This window comes from Microcaecilia unicolor, unplaced genomic scaffold (assembly GCF_901765095.1).
Source record: "Microcaecilia unicolor unplaced genomic scaffold, aMicUni1.1, whole genome shotgun sequence".
Taxonomy (NCBI): domain Eukaryota; kingdom Metazoa; phylum Chordata; class Amphibia; order Gymnophiona; family Siphonopidae; genus Microcaecilia; species Microcaecilia unicolor.
Genome location: NW_021962958.1, coordinates 105195 through 121608, shown reverse-complemented (window position 1 = coordinate 121608; position 16414 = coordinate 105195). Strand labels below are relative to the sequence as shown.

General features: G+C 49.9%; 1 protein-coding gene across 1 annotated transcript in view; it reads left to right on the top strand.

Moving 5' to 3' along the window:
• Nucleotides 1-16414, top strand: part of LOC115458693 — a 93477-nt gene that overhangs the window by 54064 nt on the left and 22999 nt on the right. Inside the window, exons 6-7 of the mRNA XM_030188521.1 lie at nucleotides 9854-9916; nucleotides 10213-10266. Coding sequence (XP_030044381.1) covers nucleotides 9854-9916; nucleotides 10213-10266 — 117 coding nt within the window. The remainder of the gene's footprint in view (nucleotides 1-9853; nucleotides 9917-10212; nucleotides 10267-16414) is intronic.

Sequence of the window (16414 nt, the reverse complement as noted above, 5' to 3'; positions counted from 1 at the left end):
CTGTTGACTGATTACTCTGCTCATCTATGATGACATATATCTTTACTACCTTTTCTGGTTGCTCCTTTGGATATACTTTAGCTACACATATCTTGGTGCATAACTGTCCACTGCAGCCTCCTCCACACACCTGTGTACAGTTTGGAGTAACATTCGGTGGTGAAGCTTTTCTTCCTTCTTCTCCCACGTAGAAGTAGGCTTATTCTTGTCAGGATGTAAGGCACTGATATAGTGGTCACTATTGCACTCCCTACACTTGATGGCTTCTTTATAGTCTTTAGCCAAATGCTTGGGTGAAGAGCAACATTTGTAACAAATTCTGTTCTTTCTCAACAGTTCTTTATGTTCTCTCAAGGGTTTCTCTCTAAACCTTTGCCATTCCTTGAGAGGATGAAGTTTCTTATATATACGACACTGTTGTCTGGATCCTCTACTTTCTCTGTAGTAGGAGAACGATCAGTTGGTGGGGTGGTTGTTGGTGACACATCTGTCATGTGTACAGCTAAAGGCTTCCTGGTATTTTGCAATACTTCTTGACTGACCTTTCATTCAGGAAGTAGCCTGTCTTGCCCGCTTCAGGTACATCAAACATGAAGCTAGGGTCATTTCTCCTCTTGGCCAAATTTCAAATAAATTTCACAAAGACTGTGAAGGGAGAAAACTTCTTTTGGTGGCCCTCTTAATACTTGGCACCTACTAATGACCATTTTTCTCTTATGTCATACAGCTGCTTTGATATAATCTCACTGATGCCCGAAGCTGTATCTAAGTAGTACAGGCCAGGAAGGTTCGGCTCAGCTTTGAGTGCTTCTAGTTTCTGGAGGAGATTTTCTAATCCCTGTAACTAGTAATTATCTTTATTTGTGACCTTTAGGAAATCCCTTATTCTCTTCATCAATGCCTGTTGGATAGCTCCTGGACTGCCATATCAGTCTCTCCCACATTTCTTTCAATCCTCTGGAGGGGTCGTGCAAATATGCATCCGGTAATCTCTGCACACACTCGGCCGACTGTTCCCAGCCATTATATTATCAGGTTCATTTCTTAGCTCAAGGTGGGCTTCATAATTGCCATGATGTCCTTAAACTCAGATTTCCATCTTCTAAACATTCCACCCTATTGAATGCTTTTTCAGCATTGATTGCAACACACTTAACTTTTGTTTTATCCCTCTGGATTTGATCTAATCTCTCTTCTTATATTGGCTCCCAATATCCTCGCTTCACAAACCCTGTTTGATCCCAATGTACAATTTTCGGAAGCAAAATTTCCAGCTTTGTCACCAATACCTTGGCAAAGATTTTCATGCAGTGTTTAGTAATGCAATTGGCCTGTAACTAGCAAAGAGCAATGGATCTTTCCCTGGTTTGGGAAGAACCATCACATGCACTCTATATATACTAACAGGTAAAGAACTATCTTGGAGGAGGTCAATAAACAAACAGGCTAAAAAGGGGGCAACTTAATCCACTATGCCCTTTTAAAATTCTGATGGAAATCCATCCTCCTCTGCAGTCTTCCCTGTTTTTAGATACTTTATAGTTGTCGCAACTTCCTGGGAATCTATATTCCTGTTAAAGCCATAGTTGATCCTGCTCTGAGATAGTCAACAAGGACATCTTGTCTAAATAAGCATCGATCATAGACTGGGTGGTTTCATTTTCTGATTTCTACAGTGATTCATAAAATCGCCTGAACTCCGCTGCGATTTCCTTATTTCTGCTCCCTCTGGGGTATCCACTCTATTGGCTATTGTCATGGCACTTTAACAGAGCAGCGCGAGCCGTGATGCCATCCCAGCCATGAGTGGTGCACCCACGCTTTCCTCCTGCAGATTGGGCAGCTCTTGACGTATTGCAAGCGTGCTCTTCACGCTAGCCCAAACCGTGCTGTCTGCCACTGTACTGGATGATGTCAGACGCCCTCAACCTTATCTGTGGCCTTGGCGCATTGCCCAGAGCTTCAGCTACTACCCATCTCTGTAGTTCCTAGTGCACTGTTCTCCATCTGCCTTACTACTTGACTTGAACCTTGACTGGACACCAACGCTGACCTGCCCTGCTACCCGCCTTGGACCTTGACCGGATATTTATTTATTTATTGCATTTGTATCCCACATTATCCCACCTATTTGCAGGCTCAATGTGGCGTACATAGTTTTGTTAACATTGTCATTACAGGGTGACAGATACATTTAATATTGTGCAGAGGTTAAATAAGGGTAGAAAGAGGAAGGAAAGGAATGATTAAGGTAGTTATAGTAGGTGTGCTATCTTAACTGAGTGGATACCAACGTTGACCTGCTTTGATGCCCTCCTTGGACCTTGATTGGATACCGGTGCTGACCTGCTTTGCTGCCCACCTTGAACCTTGACTGGATACTGATACAGGCCTGCCTTTCTGCCCACCTTGGATCTTCCTGGATACCAAAACTGACCTATCCTATTCTCTGCTTTGGACCCTGCCTGGGCATCATCCTTATCCTGCTCAGTAGATAGTGTGACTCACTTCATCCACTCCTTATTCAGCTCTACTTCCCATGCCTCAGCCCTTGCCTCAGTGGCGTAGCCAGACTGCCAATTTTGGATGGGCCTGAACCTAAAGTGGGTGGGCACAAAATTTTCTCTCTATTCCCCCTTCCCCAGCAAAATTTAGTCACACTAATCAGATGCATTTGTCACATAGGGGTAAAGTGCTGCTTTTCAGTGCATCAGGTTTCAGAAAATTTATTTAAAAGCCTAACACCCTTTTCAATGAGCTTTCAGAGGCCAAAACCTCCTGCCTCAGGTCAGCATAACGCTGTTATGGTATCCTCTCCTGACCTAAGGAAGGAAGTATTGGTCTCTGAAACTTTATTAACACAGGTACCATATTACTTTATCCTAAATTAAAATAAAATTATTTTCTTTACCTTTGTTGTATGGCCATTTACTTTTTCTCATTGTGTTGCTCCCAGTCTCTAGATTCTGCTTTCCTTCGTCTTTCTCTTGCCAGGGTTTCCTGTCCATTCACCACCTATGGCTTTTCATCTTTTCCTCACCATTGTTCTCCACATGCCCCTTCCTCTTATTCTCCAGTCTTTCCCTACTCTGTCCTCTCCCTCTTTCCATCCAGCAGCTCCCCTCTTTCTTTTGCATCCAGCGTCTCCTTTTTCTCCCTACCCTTCCATCCAGTGTCTTCCCTCTTTCTCTCCTCATCCTTCCACCCATCTACCCTCTCTCCTGATCCTTCCATCTAGTGTCTCTATTTCTCTACCCTTTTCTGTTCAGTCTCCCCTCTCTCTCTCTCTCTCCACATCCTTCCAGTCTCTCCCCTTTCTCTCTGCATCCTTCCATCCATCTCCCCTCTTTCCCTCCCTATCCTCCCATGTCCAGCGGCTCTCTCCCTTCCCTCCTGTCCCTTCTTCCTCTCCCTCCCATGTCCCAGCAGCTCTCTCCCTTCCCTCCAGTCCCTTCTTCCTCTCCCTCCCATGTCCCAGCGGCTCTCTCCCTTCCCTCCAGCCTCTTCTTCCTCTCCCTCCCATGTCCCAGCGGCTCTCTCCCTTCCCTCCAGTCCCTTCTTCCTCTCCCTCCCATGTCCCAGCGGCTCTCTCCCTTCCCTCCAGTCCCTTCTTCCTCTCCCTCCCATGTCCCAGAAGCTCTCTCCCTTCCCTCCAGTCCCTTCTTCCTCTCCCTCCCATATCCAGTAGCTCTCTCCCTTCCCTCAAGTCCCTTCTTCCTCTCCCTCCCATATCCAGTAGCTCTCTCCCTTCCCTCAGTCCCTTCTTCCTCTCCCTCCCATATCCAGTAGCTCTCTCCCTTCCTTCCAGTCCCTTCTTCCTCTCCCTCCCATATCCAGTAGCTCTCTCCCTTCCTTCCAGTCCCTTCTTCCTCTCCCTCCCATGTCCCAGCAACTCTCTCCCTTCCAGTCCCTTCTTCCTCTCCCTCCCATGTCCCAGCAACTCTCTCCCTTCCCTCCAGCCCCTTCCTCCTCTCCCTCCCATGTCCCAGCGGCTCTCTCCCTTCCCTCCAGTCCCTTCTTCCTCTCCCTCCCATGTCCCAGTGGCTCTCTCCCTTCCCTCCAGTCCCTTCTTCCTCTCCCTCCCATGTCCCAGCAGCTCTCTCCCTTCCCTCCAGTCCCTTCTTCCTCTCCCTCCCATATCCAGTAGCTCTCTCCCTTCCCTCCAGTCCCTTCTTCCTCTCCCTCCCATATCCAGTAGCTCTCTCCCTTCCTTCCAGTCCCTCTCCCTCCCATGTCCCAGCAACTCTCTCCCTTCCTTCCAGTCCCTTCTTCCTCTCCCTCCCATGTCCCAGCAACTCTCTCCCTTCCCTCCAGCCCCTTCCTCCTCTCCCTCCCATGTCCCAGCAGCTCTCTCCCTTCCCTCCAGTCCCTTCTTCCTCTCCCTCCCATGTCCCAGCGGCTCTCTCCCTTCCCTCCAGTCCCTTCTTCCTCTCCCTCCCATGTCCCAGAAGCTCTCTCCCTTCCCTCCAGTCCCTTCTTCCTCTCCCTCCCATGTCCCAGCAGCTCTCTCCCTTCCCTCCAGTCCCTTCTTCCTCTCCCTCCCATATCCAGTAGCTCTCTCCCTTCCCTCCAGTCCCTTCTTCCTCTCCCTCCCATATCCAGTAGCTCTCTCCCTTCCCTCCAGTCCCTTCTTCCTCTCCCTCCCATATCCAGTAGCTCTCTCCCTTCCTTCCAGTCCCTTCTTCCTCTCCCTCCCATGTCCCAGCAACTCTCTCCCTTCCCTCCAGCCCCTTCCTCCTCTCCCTCCCATGTCCCAGCAGCTCAGCCATTTTTCCTCCTGGTCCGCCCATCCGCATCCTTCACGCTGTCTCTATCCCTTTTGTCTCACGGAGGCAGCGCTTCCTTCCTGCCCTGTCTTCTCCCGAAGCTCCGCTGCATCAGTCCCTCCCTGCAAGTAGAATCCTCCTTCGCCGGTTGCGCTGCGCTGCCATGCACATGGAGCTTCGCTCCTCCCCCTGCCGCGTTCATCCGGCCCTAAACAGGAAGTGCATCACAGAGGGCCAGATAGACGCGGCAGGGGGAGGAGCGTAGCTGCGTGTGCAATTGCATGGCAGCGCAGCGCGACCGGCGAAGGAGGATTCTACTTGCAGGGAGGGACCGATGCAGCGGAGCTTCGGGAGAAGACAGGGCAGGAAGGAAACGCTGCCTCCGTGGGACAAAAGGGATAGAGACAGCAATGCGGATGGGCGAGCCTGGAGGGAAAATGTGTGGGCCTGGGCCCGTCCAGGCCCACCCGTGGCTACGCCCCTGCCTTGCCTACTGGTCTCTCTGCTCCTCCTCCTCCAAATCCCATTGGCCGTCCGAACCTGGGGGCTCAACCCAAGTCCATTTAGTAGTGGTTTATGGACTTGTTCTTTAGGAAACTGTTTAACCCCTTTTTAAACTCTGCCAAGCTAACCGCCTTCACCATGTTCTCTGGCAATGAATTCCAGAGTTTAATTACGCGTTGGGTGAAGAAACATTTTCTCCGATTTGTTTTAAATTTACTATACTGTAGTTTCATCGCATGCCCCCTAGTCCTAGTATTTTTGGAAAGCGTGAACAGACGCTTCACATCCACCTGTTCCACTCCACTCATTATTTTATATACCTCTATCAAGTCTCCACTCAGCCGTCTCTTCTCCAAGCTGAAATGCCCTAGCCTCCTTAGACTTCTTCATAGGGAAGTCGTCCCATCCCCGCTATCATTTTAGTCGCCCTTTGCTGCACCTTTTCCTTCGTCTGCTCTCTGTATTTAGAAAAGACCCTAGTATCAAGTAGGCTTCTCCCATGGCATCCTCTTTCCCCCACCTGGACTACTTAGCCTTCCTGTTCTGTTCATGACTTGAGGCAGGGAGCTAGAGGAGTGTGCTGGGGCCTGGAAACTTCTTGGCCCCTTAAATCCCAAGAGGACATTGGGAGGGGAAGGTTTCAGACTGGGCCAGGGATCTACAGTTCCTATTCCCTCTGATGGATGACCTGCCTGATGAGGAGGACCTATATGTTGACAGCTCTTTGGGTAGCCTGACTCCAGAGGAAGAGCAACTATTCCCACTGAGGGAAATGAATTGCACCTGAGAAATTGAGTCCCCCAGTGCCAATCTTCAAGGGCATTAGATGACCCTTCACTTCACCAAGTCCTCTCAAAGATGGTCCTTGTGGAGTAGGAACCTCCAGAAGCAGTGCTTAAGACTCCTACGATCATGGCCAAGCTTTATCCCTTTCTGTAGAGAGTCTGTTCAGGCTTGACAAAGTGGATGCCTTGGACACAGCTGAGACTCAAAGGACAACAATTCTTGTTAAAAATAGAGCAGCCTCAAGGTCATTCAAGACAAGAAGGTGGAAATCTTCTAAAGCAATCCTCTGCTTTGTGTGCTGTTGGCATCCAGGTATCTGTTGGGGGGGGGGGGGGCTATGTCAGATTATTGCCGTGGGTTCAGCAGCTTCCAGAAGTCCAGAGGTTACACATTTGGAGTAGGTTATCACCTTCCTGTTAGATACACCATATGATCTGCTGTGTTTGTCATTATGGTTCGTGGCCTCAATGGTGGTAGTAAGGCATTAGTTGTGGCTGCATTCTTGGGCAGCAGCCACCAGTTCAAAATCCCCTCTCAGCAAGCTCCCATTTAAGGGGAAGATTTTGTTTGGCAAAGATCTAGAAAAGCTTGTCAAGGATCCAGAGGAGGCTAACCTTTAGTGGCTGCCTGAAGACAGGACCAGATCAACAGATCAAACAGCAGTCTAATCTTAAAAACACATGATCATGTAAGCCAAGAAAGCAACAACTGTACCAGCCTTCCTTTCAGTCTGGTTGATTCTGGGAGAAAGGCTCAACCCTTTCATGGATCTAAGAAGATAAGGAATGGTGGGATTCCTATTTGAGGAGGAGCCCATATATTCCAATGAGATACAGCAGGTTCATGCTGGGCAATACCCATGGTGGAGAGGGATCCTCCATTTGTTTTCTCCAGCTTGGTATCCATGGAGTAATCTGCAAAGGCTATTCCCTGGAGTGTACTTTAGTGCCCCCTTGTGGCCCGGCGCTCAAGTGCCAAGTAGTGGAGGTGATATTTACAAGGTTTCTTTAGCTGGCGGCAGTGGCCCCCATTCCAAGGGAGGAGCAGGGCCAGGGATACTACTTCTATTTTGTGGTTCCAGAGAGGGACAGTTCATTCAGATCCATCCTTCACCTCAAGGGAGTTGGCGTTGTTTGTGAGTCTCATGTTTCCATATGGTCCAGCATTTTTCCTCTCCTCACCCTCCCCCAGTATTCCAAACTCTGCTGTCTCTCTCTTCTTCTCCCCCTCTTGCCTTCCCCTAGTTCACTCCCTCCCTCAAACCTCATTTACTCTTGTTGCGGTCACAAGTATCTACAGTAAAATGAAGCAGAATGAAACACAGAGCCTTGCGTTGAAGCACTCTGCAAGACTTCATTGGTCCCATCCCTTCAGCAGCAGGAAATGCACATCAGAGGGCAGGACTGGCAGAGAAAGAGGATGAGATACTGAATGTGAGGGGGCAGAGGCCAGAGCCATAGAGACGGCTTATTTCCCTCCCTGCTGTTTGCTTAAGGAAGCAACATAACAGTGATGACCTATATCAACAATCAGGGAGGCACAAGTTCTGTAGTGTGGCACAGAAGATAGACCTTCTGTTCTGGTGGGTAGAGTAACACCCGAAGGCAATTTTGGCAGCCCACATAGTCAGCATGGAGAACATTCAGCTGGGTTTCTCAGCAGGAAGTTGCTGGACCCAGGTGAATGGAAGCTGAGTGCTGAGGACTTCCAGCTCATCAAGAATGATGGGGTACACCACATTTCAGTGATAGACTTGATAGTGATACATGAGAACACTAAGATCCCCATTTCTTCAGTCAGTGGAGGAAGCAAAAGTCCTGCAGGTCAAAGCTTTCTTCCAGGCCTGTTTCACCAGGGTCTCTTCTACATCTTTCCACTTTAGCCTCTGATCGGGCAGATCCTTGGGAAGATAGTCATCCCTCTCTGGTCCTGCTGGTGGCCTCAGAATGGCCCAGGTTGCCTTGGAATATAAATCCAATGAATCTAGTAGTGGAGTCCTCGCTCCCTGTTGCAGCAAGGCCCAGTTCTGATAGATGACCTGGATTCCCTTTTAGCTTTTGATCTGGCCCTTGAGAGGCAGTGACTGAGTAGAAAAGGTTATTCCTTCTCTCTAGTTATGGCCCTACTGAAGGCTCATAGCTGTTAAATAAAGGATCGCACAACACCTTAGGGTAGGCAGGAATGAAGCTCCCCTCATTGATCATTGGGCACATTTAGGCCATGATACCAAAGATTTACAATTTGTGGTTTTGCGATAAATACTTTTGAAACAAGGGGGAGATATTTCAGTGGTCCTCTTACAGAGTGAGCAGCAACTTATTTTTAGGTGGAATACCATAGAACCTCGTGGACTTAATAAGGAGGTTGAATGGGCACATGTGTGATGTTTGCATTCAGTATATATTGCATCATCTCCGCTCTCAGTCCCACAGTAGCTTGGGGTGCTTGGTTTGGCACCCTGGGGTTGGAGTCGCTAGCCCGGTGGATACAGTGGAAGTGTTTTTGTTACATTTATTGGTAAAATATTGTTATTATTGTTTTTAATGAGTTTGGGTATTAATTCATGGTTTGAGTGATTGGATGTTCATTGGGATTTATCCTAGTTCGTCTCCTGAAGTGGCTAATGGAGTGAAACATGAGCTTGTGTTGAGACTAAGAGATTAAATTTGAAGCCTTTTGACAATGGATTCTCTGTGTCTCTGAGTTGGGCTTTGGTTGTGTGAGGCAGCAGAAAAAGGGGGGACACAAAGCTTCCACAATAGACCCCTAAGGAAGGCTTTATGCCGAAACATGGCCCGTGTTGGGTGAGGTTCACTTACGCCTGTGGGTCAAGATTGTACATTTATTTGAACAACCATTGAAGAATAAATTGATTCTTAGAAACTTGGGCTTCATTTTTTGACTGATTTTTCTTGGAATATATTACTTCCACTTTTCTTGTTTCCCTTTGGTTGTGTGAGTCATATGATCATTGTGCAAGAGCACCATAACAAGACTGTGGGGATTTGTCCACGAATGCAAGCTATCAGTCAGCTATTAGATGATTATTTTATAAAAAGATACTGGAATGCTTCAATTTGATGAAGGGGAAGACTTTAAGAGAAAGCAGGACTCCTGCTGTGAGTGATTATATTTATATGTATAGAAGCCTATAATGGAATTTTGGATGTATCCTCGACCAGTCTAGTATCCACAGAGTTGAAGATTTATTGGACTGTTGATTGAATGATGCAGTTACTCAAATATGTGATACACCGAGTTTGTGTTATGTCAGTGAAACAGGGAACAGCTTAGAACAATTGTTTTCATTTCATGTATTTACTTTTGTATCAATAAAGATTTGCATTGTGACGTTTATGGTGTTAGAATTTACATTTATGATTAATCAAATAAGCTGAATATTCATTAGGAAAATCCTGAAAACATGACTTGTTCGTAGTTCTCCAAGATTGCAGTTTAACACTCTTTCCTTGGACCTTGTCATTTTTATGGTTTGTAGGTGATTTCAAATACTGTAAATTCCCTTCTTCTCTAGAGCTCCCAACACCACCAACAGCTCTGTGGGTGCTTGAGCATCTCCAATATTGAAACACTCCTTGACTGTATCCAGGAAGTAGTAGTTTCCATTGGGTTTAGCACCCCAATAATTTTGAAAAGTTGACTTCTATGGTTTCAAAAGGAATAAATGTACTGATGATGACATCATGGACTGGATATAGGAGATCCATTGCAGAATGTCACTGGTCAGGTCATGTTTAACTATTTTTTTCTCTCCTTGCCCTTTTCTTCCTTTGCAGAAACATCTTAAAAAAGTGGACTGTGAGAAAAAGATGATTGAGCGAAGGAATCGGATGATTGAGGTAAGGATAGAGGAAGAGAGTGTCCCAGTCCCCTCTCCCCTTCTCCCTTTGGTGCAGATTTGTTCAGTCCTGCTGATATACCAGAGCTTTCTGGGATTTGTAATTCCATTTCTCTAAATAAAGTTTTTTCGCAGTCTTCTATTTGCTTAGTTTTCACTCTGAGAAAATCACAGGCAGTCTTCTAAGCAATTCTATAGGCTATTTTTATCCCATCTGTCTAGCCCCCTCCTATCAGCCTCCCTGATAGTCTGTGTATTTCTCCTGTCACACTGTCCCTTTGCCTCCTTTCCTTGTAGAGGAAGCTCCGAGAAATGATCAGAGGGGTGATGGCATTGCTGAATCACCGAACAGTGAGTTGTGCTTGAAAAAGTTTTAAACAAAATGAATCATCCCTCAGGTGTACTGTTGAAAATGTCTTGGAATAGCCAGTGCAATCTATGGAATTTAATTACGTGGGTGGGCATAAGTTTCCAACAGAGTAGCCAACAATGTTTCCATATCATCATGCTGATCAATCCATAGACTGGTGGGTTGTGTCCATCTACCAGCAGGTGGAGATAGAGAGCAATCCTTTTGCCTCCCTATATGTGGTCATGTGCTGCCGGAAAACCCTCAGTATGTTCTCTATCTCAGCAGGTGGTGGTCACACACAGCAGCAGCTCTGGCTAGGTCTCCAAGCCTAATTCTTAGCTTTTGTTGAGTACCTGGGGTTAAGGGCTCATCTTGAGCAAGTGCAAACCTGATGGTGCCAGGTCCCTCCTTTTCTCCCCCCTCCCGCTGGCTCCGTAAAAAAAAAAAATAAATTTTTTTTGGACGTCCTTTAAGGGCGTTTATTTCAACGTTTATATCAGCGTTTATTGCAGCTGCTCACTGGGACACCAGTTCATTACAGCTCGGAGCGATAAGCAGGTAATTTTACCTTTTTATAGCGGCAGGGGGTTGCCCGTTCGGTCTCCACGTGGCTTATGGCGTCGGAGGGCGAGGGCGCGAGGATTCGCTCCCCGGACCGCGTGTGTGCGTCTAGCGGGGATGCGGGGGTTTCAAAGCCTGAATCGCCTTTGTTGGGCATCAGTTTGGAGTCCGGTCAGTGTCCCAGTTCTTCCTCCGGTGTGGCGGTTTTCCCCGCCATAAGCGCCCATCCTCCGCTGCTCGCCCACTCTATGTTGGCCGGCCACTCTGCTCGGACGGCTTCTTCTTGGGCCGCTCTCAAGCTGGGAGACGTTAATGCTATGGTCGCCCTTGATTCGGGCGACAGCAAGAAAGCGGCCAAAGTTAAGCGCCGTTCTTTCCGCGCGGCTCCTTCTCGGAGTTTCGCGCCGGACACCATTTTGGATGCGCAGCATGTTTCTCCCCCGCTCTTGCGAGCGCCGGTTGAGGGTGCGTCTAGGGCCGTGACCCAGGCGGCAGAAGTGCACAGTCTAGGGGGGTTTCTCCCCTGAGTTCATTTTGCTGCTGCATCAGGCTTTTCTTATGATAAACGCTGCCCCGGCTCCCCCCTCTGATCAAGGGGCTGAGGCCTCCGGAAGCAAATGCCCTCGGGTGGACTTCCAGGCCCTAGAGGACTCGGTCTCCTCTGATGTAGATGAGGGCAGCGTATCTGAGTTCTCCCAATGGTCCTTTGGGGATTCCTTGGAGGAGACGGATTCCCGCTCGGATGGAGCGGATGACCCCTCTGCAGCACGGATCTTTCGCTCAGAGGATTTGCCCAACCTGTTAATGCAGGCCATGAGCATTTTGAAGATTTCCTCTCCGGAGGACGTCTCTCCCTCAGCCTCTGTTGGCTCTGCCATTATGCGGGGGACTAAGCGCCTGCCTAGAACCTTCCACGTGCATGAAGCCATGCACACCTTGATTTCGGCTCAATGGGATTTCCCAGAAGCGAGCCTTAAAGTGGCTAGGGCTATGTCCCGCCTCTATCCTCTGCCTGAAGGTGAATGGGAAGCCTTTCTTGGGCCTACCGTGGATTCTTTAATCACTGCGGTGACTAAGAAAACGGCGTTGCCGGTGGAAGGTGGCACGGCCCTAAAGGACGCCCAAGACAGGAGTTTGGAGGCAGCTTTAAAGTCGTCCTTCGAGGCGGCTGCTTTAAGTTTACAGGCCTCAATTTGTGGCTCCTATGTGGCCAGGGCGTGCCTGACGCTTGCGCAGCGGGCTTCCCCTTCGGATCCTTCCTTGAGGGCTGATTGGCCAGCCCTGGAATCGGGCTTGGCCTACTTGGCAGGCTGGCTGTATGATGTCTTGAGAGCCTCGGCTAAAGGTATGGCTCAGACAGTCTCTGCACGGCGGTGGCTTTGGCTGAAGCATTGGTCTGCTGACCACGCCTCTAAGTCTCGCCTGGCTAAGTTGCCTTTTAAAGGCAAGCTGCTCTTTGGGGTCTAGCTGGACAAGATTGTGACCGATCTTGGCACGTCTAAGGGCAAGAGGTTACCGGAGGTCAGGGCTCGGGCCAATGGTACCCGCCCCGGTTCCTTCAAAGGACGGTTTCAGGAAGCCCGTCGGTACTGCCCGGGCAAGTCGAGCTCCTCTGCCCCCTCTTCCATCAAAAGGAATTTCTCCCCCAAGCAGCATTCCTTTCGCAGAGACCACCATCCCGGAGGTTCCTCCTCCGGTCCTCCCCCAGGGTCTCGTACCCAATGACGGGGTGCTGGTCCATGGCCCAGAGCAGATTGGAGGACGCCTATCCTCGTTTCTGGGAGAGTGGACCAGGGTAACTTCAGACGCTTGAGTGCTGGAAGTCATCAGAGACGGCTACAAGCTAGAGTTCTGCCGACCCTTAAGAATCGGGTTTGTGCACTCTCCCTGCAAGTCTCCAGTCAAGCTGTGGCAGTGCAGCAGACTTTGGACAATCTGATCCGCCTGGGTGCGGTTGTTCCGGTGCCAGAAGGTCACCCTGGCAAGGGACGTTACTCCATTTACTTTGTGGTACCTAAGAAAGGAGGTTTTGTCCGGCCTATCCTCGACCTCAAAGGGGTCAATTTGGCCTTGGAAGTTCGGCACTTCCGGATGGAGACTCTCCGCTCTGTTATAGCGGCAGTGCAGGCAGGGGAGTTCCTGGCATCCTTGGACATCAAGGAAGCTTACTTGCATATTCCCATCTGGCCTCCTCATCAACGCTTTCCGCATTTTGCAGTTCTGAGGACACTCCCAGTTCAGAGCCCTCCCTTTCGGGTTGGCTACAGCTCCGCGGACCTTCTCCAAGTTATGGTGGTCATCACGGCCTTCCTACGCAAGAAAGGAGTACAAGTCCATCTTTATCTGGACGACGGGTTGATCCGAACCCCCTCTTATGCAGAGTGCGGCAGAGCTTCAGACCGGGTGATTGCTCTTTTGAGCTCCCTGAGGTGGATCATCAACTGGGAGAAAAGCCAGCTGCGCCCGACTCAGTCCCTGGAGTATCTGGGAGTTCGATTCGACCCCCAAGTGGGCAGAGTGTTCCTGCCAGACAATCGGATTGTCAAGCTTTAGGCTCAGGTGGACAAGTTCCTAACAGCCTCTTCTCTTCGGGCTCGGGACTATGGGCAGCTGTTGGGCTCTATGTTGGCCACGATGGAAGTAGTGCCCTGGGTCAGGGCCCATATGAGACCTATACAGCTCTCTCTGCTGCAGCGATGGACTCCAGTTTCGGAGGATTACGCTGTGCGCCTTCCCTTGGATCCAGCGGTGCGCAAGGCGCTGAGCTAGTGGCTGAGGCCAGACAAGCCGTCCGCAGGAATTCCTCTTGTGACCCCGGAGTGGGTTTTCGTCACGGCGGATGCCTCTTTGTGGGGCTGGGGAGCCCACTGCTTGGGAAGGACAGCGCAGGGGCTCTGGTCACCTGCAGAGGCAGAGTGGTCTATCAACCTCCCGGAACTCAGAGCCATTCGGTTGGCGCCTTTGGAGTTTCTCCCGGGCCTGGCGCTGAAGCCAGTACGGGTCCTGTCGGACAATGCCACGGATGTGGCCTATGTCAATCGCCTGGGAGGTACCAGGAGTGCCCCTCTAGCCAAGGAGGCCAAGAAGCTATGCCTGCGGGCGGAAGCAAACCTGGAACAGCTGTCGGCGGCCCACGTTGCGGGAGTCATGAATATTGCTCAGGCGTTCTTGGACATCACGAAGCGCTGGGGCCAGCCGAGCCTAGACTTGATGGCGTCTTCAGCCAATTGCCAAGTGCCGCGCTTTTTCAGCAGAGGACGGGACTCTCGATCTTTGGGAGTAGATGCTCTTCTCCCACAGTGGCCGACACAGGAGCTCCTCTTTGTGTTCCCGCCTTGGCACATGTTGGGCAGGGTGCTAGGCCGGGTGGCAAAGCATCTGGGCCGGATAATCCTGGTGAGTCCGGATTGGCCCAGACGTCCCTGGTATGCGGACTTGATCAGGCTCTCAGTGGACGGACCTCTGCAGCTGCCAGCGGAGTGGGGCCTGTTGCATCAGGGTCCTGTGGTGATGGAGGATCCCTCCCCCTTTGGTCTTATGGCCTGGCTATTGAGCGGCAGTGTCGGAGCAAGCAGAGCTTCTCAGACAAGGTCATCGCCACTATGCTGAAAGCGAGGAAGCGCTCTACTTCTACTGATTATGCCAGGGTTTGGCGTACCTTTGCATCGTGGTGTGAGGCAGGCTCACTTTCTCCCTTCACTGCTCCAATTTCATCAGTGTTGGCGTTCCTGCAAGAAGGTCTGGAAAAAGGCCTGGCGCTCAGTTCCCTTAAGGTCCAGGTAGCGGCTCTTGCTTGCTTCAGGGGTCACCTGAAGGGTGTTTCCCTGGCATTGCAGCTAGATGTGGTGTGCTTTCTCAAGAGAGTTATTCTCCTGCGCCCTCCTCTGCATGCAGTGGTACCTGCGTGGAATCTCAATCTGGTGCTAAGAGCCTTGCAGAAGCCGCCTTGTGAACCCCTGTCGAGGGCATCTCTGAAAGAATTGACGTTGAAAGCAGTCTTTTGGTGGCTATCACTTCAGCCAGAAGAGTTTCCGAGCTCCAGGCGCTATCATGTCGAGAGCCCTTTCTGCAGTTCACTGAGGCAGGAGTGTCTATTCGCACAGTGCCTTCCTTCCTGCCCAAGATTGGTCCTCGCTTCCATGTGAATCAGCAGCTCTGTCTACCCTCCTTTCGTAGGGACGACTACCCAGAGGAGTACTCTGCTCTCAAATATTTAGATGTGAGACGAGTCATCATCAGATACTTGGAAGTGACCAATGATTCCGGAAGTCGGATCATCTGTTTGTGCTGTTCGCAGGTCCTCGTAAGGGTCTGCAGGCTGCCAAGCCTACAGTGGCACGATGGGTCAAGGAACCCATTGCAGCGGCTTATGTGGCCGCAGGGAAGGTGCCGCCTATCCAGCTGAAGGCTCACTCCACTAGAGCACAGGCGGCCTCGATGGCAGAGGCCGAGTCCGTCTCCTTGGAAGAGATTTGTAGGGCTGCAACTTGGGCATCGGCTCATACCTTCTCCAGACATTACCGCTTAACTGTGGCTGCTCGGGCGGAGGCCCGGTTTGGAGCTTCAGTGTTGCGGTCAGGGATTTCTGTGTCCCGCCCTGGGTGAGTACTGCTTCGGTACATCCCACCAATCTATGGATTGATCAGCATGATGATATGGAAGGTAAACTTATGTATCATACCTGATAATTTTCTTTCCATTAATCATAGCTGATCAATCCATAGCCCCTCCCAGATATCTGTACTGTTTATATTCTGGTTGCATTTCAGGTTCAAGTTTAGTCTTCAGTTCCTGTTCAGGAGGACTTTGTGTTCAAGTTTTTTTCAATTGGATTCTTCAGGAGTTGAGACGATTTTGTGTTACAGTGAGCTGCTGCATTCCTCTCCCCTCCGTTTTACGGGGCTGGATTGAGACCTAAATTCTGCCGGCGCTCCCTTCCGCTTCGTGTGGCTGTAGGGCAGCTTTGTACCCCTCCCGCTTCGGCGGTGTTAGGGTCAGTCAGCTCCTCCCGCGGTTGCGGTTGCAGGATAAGCCAGATCCCCCCGCATCGGCGGGTGTGGTGTCCCTCCCCCGCTCCGCGGGGATGAGCTGGACGGATTCCCCTCCCCCACTTGTGTGGGGATGAGCTGGGTTGATTCCCCTCCCCCGTTTCGGCGGTGGTGAGCTGGGCAGAGTGTCCCTTTGTGGGTGTAATTCTCTAAGTGCTGAGTCCTGCGGATGGAGCTTTGATATCGACATACTGAGGAGTTTCCGGCAGCACATGACCACATATAGGGAGGCAAAAGGATTGCTCTCTATCTCTACCTGGTGGTAAATGGACACAACCCACCAGTCTATGGATTGATCAGCTATGATTAATGGAAAGAAAATTATCAGGTATGATACATAATTTTACCATGGCTACTGAATTCTGACACGTGCTTAAAATACTGTTGTTGTCATAAATTTTCATTTCTTTTCAACTAGTCCAAAAAGAAACACAAAGGGCTCTCAAGAATGGAACAAGTACTCTTTTATTGATGACCCAACATGGGCCGTATTTCGGCGTAACCTAATGCTTGCCTTATGGATCAATGCAACAGAGCA